This window comes from Biomphalaria glabrata, chromosome 2 (assembly GCF_947242115.1).
Source record: "Biomphalaria glabrata chromosome 2, xgBioGlab47.1, whole genome shotgun sequence".
Classification (NCBI taxonomy): domain Eukaryota; kingdom Metazoa; phylum Mollusca; class Gastropoda; family Planorbidae; genus Biomphalaria; species Biomphalaria glabrata.
The window spans coordinates 35,238,871-35,255,890 of record NC_074712.1 but is presented as its reverse complement, the minus strand read 5'-3'; the positions used below and the strand labels follow the sequence as shown (position 1 = coordinate 35,255,890).

Sequence of the window (17,020 nt, the reverse complement as noted above, 5' to 3'; positions counted from 1 at the left end):
TGTTAGAACCGTGAAAGGACGATTTGATGAATGTGTGACGGCGATAGAAGCTCTTTACACCGCTTTGAAAATGCAGACAATAGAGGCGCAGCTTGAAGACCATTCCCAGCTTTCTCTGCAAACATGTGTACCTCTTATTGCTTTACTATTAGGTTATATGTACTTGGAAAAAAGTCAACACTAAAGAAGAGTAACTTCAAATTAATGGCTTAAATATTGGCGTAGCGGCGGATAAGGAAGAACACCATGATGTTCTCTCTACGAAAAGTGTCACACATTATCTAAAAATGCTATTAAGATAACTCTTGTCAAATCAAACTGGCATATTATTGCAACAGACAAAGAAGTTTAAACAATATGAAAATGTCAGAAGAGTAATAGCTGGACTCACTATTTAAGTAGAGAACAAGAGTTTAATGTTGGGGTGCCTTTTTTGCTGAGCCAGAGGACAAGATATTTTAACATAAATACTAAAACTAGAATACACCTACAGGCAGAAAAGATTAATTTTGAAGACGCTAAAACAACAACAACAACAAAAAAAAAAAAAAAAAGGAAAGAGAAAAAGAAACACTATAAACACTACAAATACATGCCCAAAAATATCAAAAAGTATTCAATAGAAACATATGAAATGAGGGCTTCATGGCAAAGCCTTTAGTAGGGCCTAAACAATTACACAATGACTAAGAAAAATATTTAATTGGGGATGAAATGACCGAGGATGAAGTGAACAGAGATGAATTGACCAGGGATGAAGTGACCGGGGGTGAATTGACCGGTCACAAGCATTTTAGTAGGCCTACATTTTAGTTTTGAAAATCATTTTAAGGCGGTAGAGGAGCTAAAGGCAAGTTGATAAGTACCACTTAATGTGTACGTTACCTACCTAATATTTTGTCTGGGTTGGACATAGTTGGGGCACAGGCGATTATTAGAGCTGAATTAGAGAATAATCAATCGGGTTAATTTCAGTTGGTTTGACCACATAACAGACTTTGAAATCGTACGGTTGTTACAGATGAACAGTATCCATGCCACAATAAATGGTCCCAATTGTAGTCGGTATACTTCCTCTATGGGGAGCTGTGTGCAGGAAAGCGCTCTCAGGAAAGAGGGGGGGGGTCAACTCAAGCGTTACAAAGATACCCTCTCTCAAGGAGTATGAGGTAGACATTCACGGTTGGAAAACGCTATAGCTCTCGATTTCTTCTCATTGCGTGAAGCTGTGAGTGTCGGAGGAAATCAATGTAATCAGCAAAGAACAAAGGAAGGTGAGAAAAAAGGAGGCATATCTGCAGCTTGTCACGTCCCTAGTGACACCTCATTGTTTACAAAATGAGGACATTGTACCTATCTCAAATCAGGTCAGCGTACCAACGCTTAAATGCCAGAAAGACGCCGATTAAAACTTAGCTCAAGACTACAGCAGGGAAACAAAATTAACATAGCTTAAATTACAAAATACAGTTCCTAGTGACACCTCGCTGTTCACAGAATGAGGACATTGTACCTATCTCAAATCGGGTCAGCGCACTCACGCTTCAATGCCAGAAAGACGCTGATTAAAGCTTAGTTCAAGGCTACAGCAGGGAAACATAATTAACAATCAAAAGGAAAATTAAATGTAAACGGGTCAAGGAGTCAAGGATGGGTATTGAATTGTCACTGTTCTTTATCCTAAAGAAAGATATAAAAGGCGGAGTGTTAGCTTGAGACGAGAGAGAGCTAGAAAGTTAGTCTTAGAAGTCGCTAGTTTTTAAAGTAAATATTTACTCATTGATCATTTTCACTGAATCCTGTATCTGTTGTATATATCTTTGTACGTACATTTATTGTTTCAAGTTCAAGTTTTAAATAATTAAAACTAAAGAAAACATATCAGCACTTTGTTACTTCATTACTTGTTAAAGTGTTTGAACTGTAATCAAGGCACCTCCGAACCCACATATGTCACAAGTTTATAGCATCAAGACCTGCCAGTTAAATAAACGTAATAAACACGTGACACAGCTGACTCAATACCTTCCCGTGATTTTTTTAGAGCGAGTATTGGACTCCATAGCCATGTTCAAATTAATAGGAAACGAGAAATAAGCTCATCTCCAACTTCAAAGGAGGAGCAGGAGCAGCTATATATTTAAGCCAGCTAATGGGCTCATTAACTGATTTGCTATCGGTTACATTACTGTGCGAAATTGGCCTTTTACCTCTAGACGTAATGTATAGTTTACATTGACAGTTTCTGTACCGTTAAAGTTGAGGTTAGGGTAAGGAAATAGGATTTATCTATGTAACTTGCATAGTAGCCAGGTCGGTAATGTACAATTTATCCATATAATTTGTACATTAACTAAATAATGTGAAAAAAATGAAACAATTTTCCGCACTGGGTTGCTGGCTTTTGTTCCATCCCCAACACGTCCATTGTTTTCCAGACGGAAAGAGCTATATACACATACAGAGTGTGGCTTCTTGGTCGTATGCTATGCACTCTGGTCAACTTAACAACTTACCACCTTCAAAATATGCCTGAAAGTCATTAGGCTGATAAAAAAAAAACACTGTCCACCAAATGTATTATTCATCCACTTTGTCCCTCTTAAAATATCTGGTTATTATTATATGGATTTAATTGTTAGCTGGTTTGCCACAGAATTATATTATCTAGGCTGAATATATAAGTACATTTGTGTGCTATTAATTTTATTGTATCTCATGCTTGTTATTCAAAACTTATTTATTTTGTCATTGCTGTTAAGGACATGACAAAATCTTTTTGATATTGTTTACGTCCAGGATTAACTTCTGCCCATTTCTGAAAGATCGAAAGACCAAACTTTTGCTTGGAGTTACTTAACAAATATTTGAATAAATTCAGATGAAGTTTCAAAACACAAATAAATTATTCAAGTATGACAATAATCATTATAATAATTCTAGAAAGAAAAAATAAAACAAAAATTTTATTTTTGTTGTCTAAATTTTATTCTATTCTCATCAAGAAAAAGAGACATTGAGCTCTTAATCTTTCGTTAGTTACATTAATGTTAAAAACAACATTTTATAAAATGAACATAAATTACTTAAAAAAAGACTTCAACTTTGAACAAAAAAAAAATAAAAAAAAAAAAAATAATAATCTTTATTATCCGTAAGGAAATTTGTCTTACAATTTGTGCATTACACCAAACAAAAAACATTGAAATAATTTTAATAAAAAGAAACTATTATTCTATTAAATGAAGTTAATACCAGCAACATTTGAAAGTTAATCCAGACATATATATATAAATAAACAAAACATTTGCTTCTATCACAGATTTACAATAATCATATTCTACATATATTGACATTGGATGGTTCAAAGAACAAACAAAATACTGATCTATTCTGAATAAGGCACAAAGATATTAAAAGCTAATGATTTGTACATCTTTACTTATAATGAAATTGTAAGTTTATAGTAAAATTGTGATGAAATCCTTAGTAATAAAAGAACATTTTAAGTTGCTTTGTTAGTGTCAGTCTGCTTCAATTACCTTGTTTGAAATATATACAACTCTTTCACTTGTTTCAACTGGCTTTAACAGCTAGATATAGAAAGCTGCTTACTTTTTAGAATCTAAACAAGTTAACAAGTTTTAACATGTATCAGCAATAAAATTATATAACATCAGCTTGTAGAATCTATAACAGCAGATTGTAGAATGTTTAACAGCAGATTGTAGAATGTATAGCAGCAGATTGTAGAATGTATAGCAGCCAATTGTAGAATGTACAATAACAGCAGAAATTAGAATGTATAACAGCAATTAGAACATATAAAAGTCATTGGAATGCATACAAGCAGCAATTGCAATGTATAAGAGCAGCTATTAAAATATATAGCAAACTTCTGACCTTGTTTTAACATATATTTACAGTTAGAATATAAAACAAACTGCTAAACCATTTTAACATACATCAGAATATATATATGTATATATGTTAAATGTATATATTTGTGTTATATACATAAACACAAATTCTTATTCATTATGTATATTATTTCACTAGAAGTAAACGCTACTTATGCTACAACTTGGCATATTTTGTACATGATTCATTATTAAACAAAGCTTACTGGCTGTTGATCCCTGAAGCTAACAGTAATGAGGTTCACTGTTAATGCTGTGATAATGTAGGAATAAAATGGTCAGGATGCAATATAAAATTTAGTTTACATAGTAGTTAGTTATATGTAATGTGTTGAATGACTTTGTATTACAATGATTAATACATAGAGTGAAATAAAAAATGTCCAGTTAAGCCCTTAAAGTATGTTAATAATAAAATATGTCATTTTATAAATAATACTCAAAACAAAATATTTCATCACTACAAGAATATCGGTTCCAAATGTAAACTATTTTCATTAGTTTCTATGAAGGTAAAGCACTGTCAAAGTGTGTTTGACATTGAACTGTGCTTTATGGAATAAAGTTATAGTGATTATTGAAGTATAAATTAAAGGTTTCACAAATTGAAAGCTACATCTCCTAATGGTCATATTTTCCAATGAGCTTGGAGAATGCTCAAACATTCAACTTAATACAATGCATGTTTGAGCTCTGATCAATATATTCATATTTTAAAAAGCTCATTTCTAAATAAGAAGAAAAGTGTCTCTTTGTTTAGTGTTAAGAAAACAGAACATGGATATATTGTATAATTAAATAAGACACATCGTTGCTATGATGAATTTAGTTCAACAATCTGTCTTTTTAAATGAAGATCAATGTTATTGGATAGTTTTGATAGATATTATACACCCAATAGAGAAGTTTTCACAAATGTGTTAGGTGGTTTGCCTTGGTCCTGAACATGTGGCCATTATAGTCTCTCTTGGGACTCTTCTGCCCTGGCTGGTGGCCTTAGGTGAGAAGGCCTTTCGTCCAATGGTGCCATGTTATCACCACCCCTCACATGGTTTAGTATGCCAGCTAAAGTAGTTTACCAGTGCATGGCACTAGGAGCCACATGTGAGAGATTTAGGGGTTGGAAGGGGGACCAGTGAGGCTGTCCACTCAAGGGTGTAGTTGCTGGACCATCAAAGGGCTCACAAAGACCTTCCTTCGGGGAACAGTACCAGGAAGAAGAAAAGGACATCAAAGAATGGACAGACCTGTTAGTGAATGAAATTCTATCTAAGGCAAAGGACAGAGAGGAATGGAGAAAGACAATTGACAGTTCTTGTATGGTGCCCTAATGGTGCAGCATACTAAGAGAAAGGTTAAGGTGGTGAAGGTATATTCTCATCTTAATGTTGTTGTTTTTTGTTCTAATGTTACCTATGTTTAATAGATATAAAAAAAAGCATTTGTAACTAAAATGCAACACTGACACCTTGACCAGCAAAGAACCAGTTTAGTCCAGTGGAGGAACACATAAGGTGGATATTTTTAACTAGAACTTAACATTCAAATAGGGACAGCATAAAAAATTCAAGTGCTCAAACAAGTAAGGGTATGCAATTGACTTTCCAGCAATAACCAAACTATACATCAAATTGAATTACTAAAGAAATCAAATTTGTTGTGTAATAAACAATTATTGGAAGCAAAATAAAAAATATTACAAATATATCACCTTAAAGAACATTAATTATGGGCTTTAAAATATACTGGCATAATGAAGATATTAGCTTCATTAGAAATAAATATTTAAAAAAAAAACAGTATCACAAATATTAACAAGTAAAACTTTCAATATAAGGCATAGAGGTCTGGCTATGTTAATTTATACTGTGGGTAAATGTTCAACGGCATTAAATAAATATAATGATTCCACAATTTTTATTGTAAGAGCTGCCAAAAAAATAAAGTTGAATAATTCATCACAGTTTCAAGTCAAAAAAATATAAATGGTGAAACCTTGATGTGCATAAATAAATGGTGAAACCTTATTGTGCACATATATATGGATAGTTTAGAAAAAAACAGTTATTGTTCATATCACAGAGATAAATACTGAACTAAAATGCTCAGTAAGATTAAAATAGATTCTAATAAGCATTTAGTTAATGTCTTTAAAATAAATAGCAAACACATTTTACAATAGAAATGTAAACTTTTAAGAAAAATATAAATACAAATGACAAAATTGTTATTATTGACCTCTTTTTTAAACTACACATCAAATTTTAAATCTTAACTTCTTCACAAACAAACATAAAAATTATAAATTTTGTTTTATGTAAACAGTGAACAGATTAAAAAAAAACATATAATAATAAAATAAAGCTTTTCTTATACTTGCGTAACAATTTTTGGTGTAACTGTTGGTTGTTGGGTGATGGAAGCTTGCATCTCAACACTCACTAACATCTTCTAAATCACACTTTTCCAATTGATTCTAAAAGAAAACAAATTTAAACAAAACAATTTTAAAGTGGTAAAGAAATTTAAGTATTTTAAATAAGCCTTAAAAATCTTTAATCTTTGAATTACTTTTTCTAAATCAAATATCCATGGAATGGGTTCACTGAATTAGCCAGGAAAACCAATGACTTGACAGAATTAAAGTCATTGATTCACATGCATTGCTAACCTTGGTTAGGCCAATAATAGAATATGCATCCTCCGTTTGGGACCCCGTGACTCAAGAAAACATTAAGAGGCTGGAACAGGCACAAAATAGAGCAGTGAGATTCATAACAAATTAATGTTCACATTTGACTAGAGTAACACCTTTAGTAAAATCACTAAATTTAGAAAGCCTTCAGGACAGAAGACTCAAAAGTAAAGTAGCAATTATACATAAAACACTGAACCATAATCTTCAAATATAAAAACAAAATTTAATAAAATACTCTGAAAGACACAAAGATAAAGGCACATTCCTCGTCCAATATGCTAGGACAAATTTGTACAAATACTCCTTCTTCCCTAGTGCTATTAGAGCATGGAATGGGTTGCCTGAGCTAGCCAGGAAAACCAGTGACTTGGCAGAATTTAAGTCATTGGTTAATATGCATGACTAAATGCATTACGCGTAGGACGTAATCATCTTCTTTTTTAAAGTAACGTCTGTATTATATAAGATAAGATAAGATTGACACATGAAAAGCACAGGACATAATTATCTTCTTTTTTGAAGTAATATATAAGATAAGATAAGATGCATAGTGTTTCAAGTATTTCCTTCACCTATGTCCCCATAACAATTAAACTAAAAGAAATGAACTATCATTGTATTCAAAGAAATATTCAGTAACATAAATAGCTGGTCTAAGACAATTTGTATGGCTAAAGAGAATAATTTGATGCCATGTATGCCACTATTTTGTGTCTTTAGCTTGTTTCATAGTTTGGATAATTTTTGGTAAATCTTTAAAAGTCAATCCAGCATAGCATTGAGACTTGACAAAAGGTAATATAGAAGGGCAACAAATCTGGTTGACACAGTTGGATTAAGATCGATGAGACACTCTCATAGTTAATGGAATCCCATCCTAAAATCAACATTATGGGCCATCATTATAAACTATGGCATTATTTCAACCTGTTGGCTGGCCAGATGGTTAAGCCATTTTATATGCTATGTACAAAGTGTTAACTTTTGTTACATATTTCTCATTATTAATTTGACATTAACAGTAATAAGAAAGTTGCTAGGATAATTAAGATTTTTTTTTGTTAGATGTGCACGTTGAAATTTAAAATGTACAAGGTTTTGTTAGCGTATGATTTATTTCTTTTTTAAATTAGAACTTCTAAACATGCTTACGATATCAAAAGAAATCATTTAATTCCAATAAAATTTTAAAAAGAAAAAAAAAGAAATTTTGGCTGCAAATAGTTTGTTCATAAAAAAAAAAAAGAAATTTATTTGTTCAGTTTCTGTACTTTGTCTTCCCTTTCACCTTTATATATTTTTTTCCCAATTTTTTGTCCTATTAAATACAATGAAGAAGAATGTGTGAGAGTAATGGAGCTGAGTGTCATCAATGGAGCTGTGTGACAGTAATGGAGCTGAGAGACAGCAATGGAGCTGAGAGACAGCTATGGAGCTGTGTAACAACATAGGAGCTGAGTGACAGCATAGGAGCTGAGTGACAGCAATGGAGCTGAGTGACAGCAATGGAGCTGAGTGACAGCAATGGAGCTGTGTAACAACATAGGAGTTGAGTGACAGCATTGGAGCTGAGTGACAGCAATGGAGCTGAGTGACAGCAATGGAGCTGAGTGAATGGAGCTGTGTGATAGTAATAGAGCTGTGTGACAGTAATGGAGCTGTATGACAGTAATGGAGCTGTGTGACAGTAATGGAGCCATGTGACAGCAATGGAGATGTGTGACAGAAATGTAGTTGTGCAACAGCAATGTAGTTGTGTGACAGCAATGGAGCTGTGTAACAACATAGGAGCTGAGTGACAGCATTGGAGCTGAGTGACAGCAATGGAGCTGAGTGACAGCAATGGAGCTGAGTGATAGCAATGGAGCTGTGTTTAGCAATGGAGCTGTGTAACAACATAGGAGCTGAGTGACAGCATTGGAGCTGAGTGACAGCAATGGAGCTAAGTAACCTCAATGGAGCTAAGTAACCTCAATGGAGCTGTGTGACAGTAATGGAGCTGAGTAACAGCATTGGAGCTGAGTGACAGCAATGGAGCTGAGTGACAGTAATGGTACAGAGTTCTCAGTTGAGTTAATCGCCCAAAATGATGATTCCATTTTAAGAAATAACAAAGATCATTAAAAAAAATGTTTGATACAGTATAAAACAATAAACAAACCATCATCAAATGTGTATAATCAACTTCTCTGTTTTCCAAAAAATGATTTTGTACTTTGGTCCATGCTTTACAATGTGGCTTTAACTTTTCTCTTGGTAAACACTTTTTTTGTACACTTTGTATTCTAGATTTTTCTTGTACTGATTTCCAAGCTTCAATGACTGTCTTCAGTCTTCTTGTTGAGTCATCTTCACAAAATTCTATTGCTTCAACCTAGAAAAGCATTAAAAAAACTTGATCAGAATACTAGAACTACTTATACTGCATTTCTAAGAATAATATAGTGGTCCAGCTGGTGATGGACTAAGTCATCTAAAATTAGGCCTAAATGAAATAAAATAGTATTTTTAGTCAGTAAAGCTTTCTAAGTGCTAACTTTACATAAATATACTGCTTAGCTGGAGGCTAAAAAATATGATCTACTAAAATAAAAAAAATATAGATTCAAATCAAGAAGGAAACCATAAATACCACATATAATAGTTTCACTTGGAATCAGCTAGAAAGGATTAATGCTATTTATCCAAGAATATTTTTCTTAATTTTTTGTTTCCAATAATTGTTTATTACACAACAGATTTGATTTCTTATCCAAGAATGTAAATAAATCGATTTAAATGGATGATTTAAACTAAACTATATACATCAGATGGACAGACATGGAGCCCAGCACCGAGACACTTGGAGAAAGCTGGTTGATGCGTATGCCCCAGATGGGACCACAGGCAGAGATGATATAAATCAAACTTACCTTTTCTATGAGTGTCAACACTTTATTCCAAGAGCGGTTGAGGTTGCTTACTGGATCATAAGTCAATGGGTTAAATTTTTTCTTACTTAAGCCACTAGTTTTGAATCTTTGGAATGACTGATTTGACTCAGAAGATGAGAGTGTAGAAAGACATGATGTTGATTGATGATCAGCAAATTTAACTCTTCTGAATGGCTTTAGAATAGAAATGTGAAAAAACTACAATAAATAAGGCCAAACTTTTGAGCAAATTTTAAAGTGATAACAGTTTAATAAGAACAGTTCTTTATTTACTTCTTTATTTTTCTAAGCTTTAAAGTAACTCACAGGTTTTGGTTTGATCATTCCTGTTATTAGTTTGAACTTGTGAAGCATGAAGTCTATCATCTCATAATCCCTCATCTCTAATGTTGTCTTGAAGTACAGTTGTGATTTGGACCACTTGTAGGACCATCCCAGAATAGATATACTTAAGGCTGTTACCATTCCATATGCAATGAAGCAGAAAGATGTAAAAAATATCAGTGTCAGGATTGGGAATGACTGCAAGATCCAGGTAAGTTGAACCGCCTGGCCAAACATCAGTCCAAGCAGAGCAGTGAGTGACTGTTCAAAGCTACTATAGTCTTGAATGTTGGCACCGAAAATCTAGTAGAGATATATCAAACATTGAAATATCTGTACTGGGGGAAGAGCCAGATATACAATTCTTCAATTTTTTATTATGTAAATCAGATCAATGAATTCCATAAATAAAATCTACTATTTATAACCAATCATTCTCTATGAAATAAATTCTACTTGACAAAGGTCTGTTTATAAATACTAGTGACTGAAACATGAAAATAAATAAAATATAAATTATTTAGGGTTTGAAAAGTTATCTTTTTTTCCTCACAAGTATTTTAACATAGCCTTGCTTAAAGTACTTCATTTAAAGACAGTCCTAATAAAGTCTTAAAACTTTTCTTAGACTCAAGTGGTATTATTATTATTATATTTATAGTTACTCCAAACACATGAAATACCAACCAGATATCCCAACTGAGCATAAGAAAGCAGAAGTATAATGAAAATAAAGAACACTCCCATTAATGGACAGCTGGACACAGACAACGTCATATAAAACTTGTAGAGTGGTCTAATATATCTAATTTGTCTAACAACCTAAGAAAAAACACAAATTCAAGAATTAAAGAACATAAAAGAAAAATAAAGCTGTAAGTGGATTACTAATGAAAATATGATACCAGTTTTTAAAAAGTTACTAGTTTTTTTTTCTACTGAAAATATTAAAGGCATTAAATATTTACATCTTTAGTAAGTTTAAAATTATCTGGATTTCTTTCTGTTGAAATATTACAAGTACACCTCACAACTTTGATTTGTATAGCTTTATTCTAACATAGCTCTTCAAAAAAAAAAAAAGTCTAACATGTACATTTTTTAAAAATATTAGTTAAGGCTAATTAAGTATGATACTGTCTGAAATAATGCTATTCAGAAACATCTGATTTTGATAGAAAAAGGCATTTTGAGGGTTTTGAACAGGTTTTCTAGGCCTTGGTTTTAAATATATGTTGTAAAAATAATGAATTTTATTTCACAAAAATGTTACTTAAACTCACTTATTATGATCCTGAACAAATTAAAGTACGTGATATAAATGTTTTTCAAAAATTTCATGCGTACACTTAAAAATATTTTTGTTTTTTAGGTCTACTTGTGAAATCTAAATATTTATCACAAAAAGGATGAATCATGAAATAAAAAAAGATTTATATGCATTTATACACACAAACAAACACTGGCATTTAGAAAGTAATTGTAAATGAATGCCAGTTTTATTGCTCATGTTTTTTTTAACATCAAAATATTCTAATAACTACTAGACTAGTTACTAGGTTCCTAAGTTGAAGAAAATAAATTAAGTAAAAAATTAAAGAAAATGACTTATTGAAGCACATTAGTTCAAAAAATTGTGAATTGATTCATTAAGTTAACAAAATAATATAAATTCTTACATGAAAACTAATATTAAAATGTGACAATGTTATCAGCTGCCAGATAAAGTACCTTTGTAACTTTTAGTGAGGCAGATGACAATGATCTCTTTTAATATATAAGTGTAAGGAAACAATGTTTAAGTTAACTTTCATGCAACTATTAGGCAAACTAACACAGTAAATGCAAACGACAAAAAAATATTACTCCTTGAGAAATGTCTGTGAGAGAAATATTAGCAGATTTAAGATTTAATGCTATGCTTTGATTCTAGAATGCATAATTAAGTTTAAAAGTAAAGTTACTCTTTCAGACCATTTGGTCTATAGGGCAGATGATGTTAAGGTCATCTGTTTCTTTGGCCAATGGTTAATGAACAGGGTGTCATGTGGCCAGCACAATGACAAATCGCCTTTACTTTCACCCAACTTAAGTCAGGTATCCATTAGAATTGGGTGGATTCAGGGGCACCCTAAAAATCCCAAAACTCAAAATCCCAGTCTGCACCAAGATTTGAACCAGGACCACAGCTTTGGAAGCCAAGCGCTTAACCACTCAGCCACTGCACCCCCTATAAATAAGTATACATGACACAATTTAATACAACATTAAGATTATGCTTTATTGATGTTATTTCCAGATCTTTATAACCTCATTTAGACTTTCAGAACCCATGTAAAAGGATTTTTTAATATTTTTTTTTATTTTATAAATCAAACAATAAAATTAAATTAAACTTTGTTTGGCTTCAATTTTGTCTAAAATGAGGTCAAAAGAATAATAAATTATTATATTACTTATTATTATAGAATTTTCACTCTAGTTAGGTCAAGGTTGAGATAAATAATCACCAGTTTTCTATGAATTGTGAGTTATCTTTTGAAACAGTCAGTGATTTTAAACAAACCCCATACAAATAAGTCTATATACATGCAAGCCTATAAATTAAAAAAAAAATATTACATACTATAATTTTTAACCATCATTTTACACATCACATCTGGTCATTTGAATAAGATCAAAGACCAGTAATTCTATCATGAACAGGGTAACATGTAGAAGAAGAATATGACTCATTTTCAAAGTTGCATTAGGCTTACAAAGGGACAAAAAAAGTAGCTAATATTTTCTATTATTATAATTTATACATTTAAAAAATAATAGGTTAGTTAAAAAAGTAGAGGTATGTGGCTTAATCCCTGGGAGTAAGCCACAGCTGAAAACTACAATTACTAATGCTTACCTTCAAACAAAACAAAAACACAAGACAAGCATGCAAATAACGATAAACTGCATGCATCAGCACCACCTGAGCCAAATGTGCTGAATCATTGGAGTCTGTGAGAAATTTATTGACATTATCTGTTGCTCTTAGGTTGCAAGCTAAGTATAAACCTGAGTTTGTCCAAGCTAACATGCAGATAAGAAAATCTATCCAATTCCATAATCCAAGGAAGAAGCCCAGCTTTTCAGATCGAAGTGTGGTGAAAAGGAGGACAGATAAATAAATCACAAACATAAGGAAAATAACCTGCAGGAAAATGTAAAAAAAAAAATATAAAAATATAAATATTTAATAGCCTGATTTTGTATACAAAATAATTATTGTTGTAACAAACTTTGTATTACTGAGATATAGAATAGTAGTATCGAAGCCTATCAACAACAAAACAACTCAAGAAATAAAAGACTTATGTTATTTAGCATATTCTATGAGAACAAAACAAATGGGCGTGTGAGAACAAATATTTTTCAGTTTACACAAACACACACACACAACCAGACACACAAAACTAACATACATACAAGTTCTAGTGTTTTTCATCACTAGCTGTAGCATTAGAATATGTACTACATCTATAGTTTATCTAATTGTCCCGCAGTATAATTGAATCAATTCTTTCTTACCTGACATACTAATATTGGTTCAATAGTACCATAAACATATCTCAGCAGTTTCTCTGACTGTAGTGAGGTGCTCACTAAAAGTCCCCCTGAAAGTGGTTATCAACGATATTGCAACCTTAGCTTAAATAATGACACAGTTATGTTAAAATGCTCCTTCTATTATGAAAATTACAAATAATTCATACACTCATTTATTTCAGTTCTCTTATGTGGGATTTCAGACTTCAATGACTACCACTCACTAGTTAACAATGCATAGTCATTGCCAAGTCACTGGTTTTCCTGGCTGGCTCAGGCAACCCATTCCATGCTCTAATAGCACTAGGGAAGAAGGAACATATGACATATAGCATATGGAATGAGGAATGTGTCTTTATTTTTGTGTCTTTCTAAGTATTTTATTAGATTTTGTTTTTCTATTTGAAAATTATGGTTCAGTGTTTTATGAATAATTGCTACTTTACTTTTGAGTCTTCTCTCCTGAAGGCTTTCTAAATTTAGTGATTTTACTAAAGGTGTTACTCTAGTCAAATGTGAATATTCGTTTGTTATGAATCTCACTGTTTGTTTTAGTATTTTTGTTACTCTTAAAAACTGACATTTTTCTGGGTGAAATGACATGTTCCGATTTGATTTCCATTTCTGTAATTCATCTAATTCTCTTGTAAAATTTCTGTACTTGTGTTGTTGTTATTGTTCTATATATTATGTAATCATTTGCAAATAATATGAATTTTGTTCCTGAACTAATGCAAATTATTTATGTACATTAAAAATAGAAGTGGACCTATATAAGATTGTTCCTTGATGTACACCTGAGTTTACTGTTATTGGTGTTGATTTAGAGCCATTTATTATTACAGTTTGTTCTCTCCCTATCAGAAAATCCTTAATCCACTGATGCAATGGACCATCAATACCAAAATATTTTAATTTTTTAAGCAAACTATGGTGGTGAACTTTGACAAAAGCCTTGGACAAATCTAATAAGAGCATATATTTGCTCACTATTATCTAAACCATTTGAAAAATCATCAATTAGTCATATTAGTTGAGTTTCAGATGATCTATGTTTCCTAAAGCAATGTTGGTATGGAGTAAGGACATTATTTTTGTCTAAGTGGTTTATGATTAATATATTACTCATTCAAAATACATTGCAATTAAAAACCTTCAAAATAATATGTTTTAAATAATCTGCTACTTATATATAAATATCATTAAACTAACCAGTAATTGGAAATTCTATCAGGACTGAGCCAGAAGTAGTTAGGTCCACTCCAGCACTGTACAGCATAAACTCCACAAAAACTGCTTTGGTCTTATTGTCAATCCATTGGTCTGTTTCAAGCTGCCTTAGCTTGGTTACAGTATCATTGTGAGTGAGGCCCAGCTTTTGGATGTATCCACTTCCTGTATAATATAAAGACTTGCCAAACTTTGAATACCTGAAGACAAAATGTCAATCTCTTTATACTAATAATATAAATACATATATTGGGTTAAGATTGTTTAAGAAACATCTCCAGATTTTCAGGACAAATAAAGCCCTTGCTAAAAGGTCTAGGAGGAAGATGTAGGCAAAAGTAAAATAGGGAAAACTGCATCAAATGGACTGGATCACATGGGGTAAAGTCTTGATGCATCAAATGGACTGGATCACATGGGGTAAAGTCTTGATGCATCAAATGGACTGGATCACATGGGGTAAAGTCTTGATGCATCAAATGGATTGGATCACAGGGGGTAAAGTCTTGATGCATCAAATGGATTGGATCACAGGGGGTAAAGTCTTGATGCAACAAATGGATTGGATCACAGGGGGTAAAGTCTTGATGCATCAAATGGATTGGATCACATGGGGTTAAAGTCTTGATGCATCAAATGGATTGGATCACAGGGGGTAAAGTCTTGATGCATCAAATGGATTGGATCAAAGGGGGTAAAGTCTTGATGCATCAAATGGATTGGATCACATGGGGTAAAGTCTTGATGCATCAAATGGATTGGATCACATGGGGTAAAGTCTTGATGCATCAAATGGATTGGATCACATGGGGTAAAGTCTTGATGGCAGTAAAAAACTAAAGAACAGAAGGGGACAGGTTAATAGAACACTGATGGTGCCACAATGGTCCTACAATGGTCAGAATGATTTGTAGCACACAATATTTATTAAAAATCTTCTATTCCATTATCAAATCTATCTCAATATATCTTACAAATTATGTAATTATAATACATTATCATTTATAAAATACTACAATGTCAGAATTAGGAAGGCAGATATTAAAATTGATATTTAAGTTAGAAAATTGATACCATTAAAATACATATTTTTAAAATGCTTCACCACTTCTGTTTTTAAATTACAGATACAATAGTTTGTAGCATACATTTTGGCCACAGTTAATGTTTCTTTTCTAGCTAGAAATATCTCCAACACTACATAATATTTACATGTTCAATTCACTGCTGCTAGAGTAGGTCCAGTTTTTAGATCCAATGTTCCAGCGTACACCATATGGATCCTTAGGAGGATCAAGGGGGGCTATGTCTACACATCTTTTTGTGTCCAGCTTTCTAAATGATGTTGGAGAAGTTGATAACCCTACAGGGCAAGGGACTGCAACAAACGAGACGATTAGTTATTAAACCGGTAACCTAAAAAGAAAACAATATATTACTTTTCTAAATATATAGAAAATCAATGTTTCCATATTGAAAATATATGAAGTTATTTTGTGTGTGTGTTTATTTATATAAAATATTGGTTGTGTGCAGTCTACATATATCAAGAAATGTAAACTACTACTACCTTTTTCTCCCCTTATCTGTCTCAGCCAAGCGGCTCCCATAAGAATTCCAAAAGTTTCTGATTGGTCCAATTCTCTAAAATGAATAACTCTTGCCATAACACTCTGCGACCATTGCCAAAAGTGTGGGACACTAACAAGTAATAAGTAAAAAAAGAGGTGGGCTAATTAATACACAAAATAAAACATTAAAAAATCACAGCTGGGGAATGAATTATTTTGCTTGGTGAATTCAAGATATGATTTTTAATTCTGATTTTACTAGCAGTTTTAAGATTGCCAACTTATATTTATTAAACATTGTTTTGCTGTCATAAAAGTTAATATATGCTAAGGTTTCCTATTATTATAATATTATCACATTACCTTTTTATCTTTGACAAATCAATACCAGTTTTGAGACTGCTGTATAACTTTTTCTGTATGTTATGATGATGGTGGTACACAGCTCGGGTGTTTGAGTTGGAGTAAACAACAGATAGGAAGAGAGCAAACATGAGCATGAACATAACAGCCTCTCTTAGCATGGTGTGGAGACGTTGAGATTTCTTTCCTTCCTCTTTGGCATGAAGCAAGGCAAATCCACCAAGAGGTTTGAACTTGACCTCCTAAGAAGAACAAATAAAAAAATAACTTTATCCATGCTTATAATTTTAAGTTACTTTGATTTTTTAAAAGACTTGAGTTTAAAGGTCAAAATAATTTTTAAAAAAAATGTTTAAAGTATATTAATGGGTAAAAGGCAAATTAAGTTAACTCTTT

General features: G+C 32.2%; 1 protein-coding gene across 3 annotated transcripts in view; it reads right to left on the bottom strand.

The window, feature by feature from the left end:
- Positions 1-3,131: 3,131 nt before the first annotated feature.
- LOC106053348 (polycystin-1-like) overlaps positions 3,132-17,020 on the bottom strand; it is a 55,758-nt gene continuing 41,869 nt past the window's right edge. For all 3 annotated transcript variants that reach the window (XM_013208891.2, XM_013208890.2, XM_056020225.1), the window contains 11 exons: positions 16,625-16,866; positions 16,261-16,391; positions 15,903-16,068; positions 14,673-14,890; positions 13,443-13,528; positions 12,778-13,065; positions 10,563-10,697; positions 9,858-10,178; positions 9,531-9,725; positions 8,780-8,992; positions 3,132-6,396 (listed from right to left, as the gene is read on the bottom strand). In XM_013208891.2, the coding sequence (XP_013064345.2) occupies positions 6,352-6,396; positions 8,780-8,992; positions 9,531-9,725; positions 9,858-10,178; positions 10,563-10,697; positions 12,778-13,065; positions 13,443-13,528; positions 14,673-14,890; positions 15,903-16,068; positions 16,261-16,391; positions 16,625-16,866 (2,040 nt within the window). In that variant the 3' untranslated portion in view covers positions 3,132-6,351. The remainder of the gene's footprint in view (positions 6,397-8,779; positions 8,993-9,530; positions 9,726-9,857; positions 10,179-10,562; positions 10,698-12,777; positions 13,066-13,442; positions 13,529-14,672; positions 14,891-15,902; positions 16,069-16,260; positions 16,392-16,624; positions 16,867-17,020) is intronic.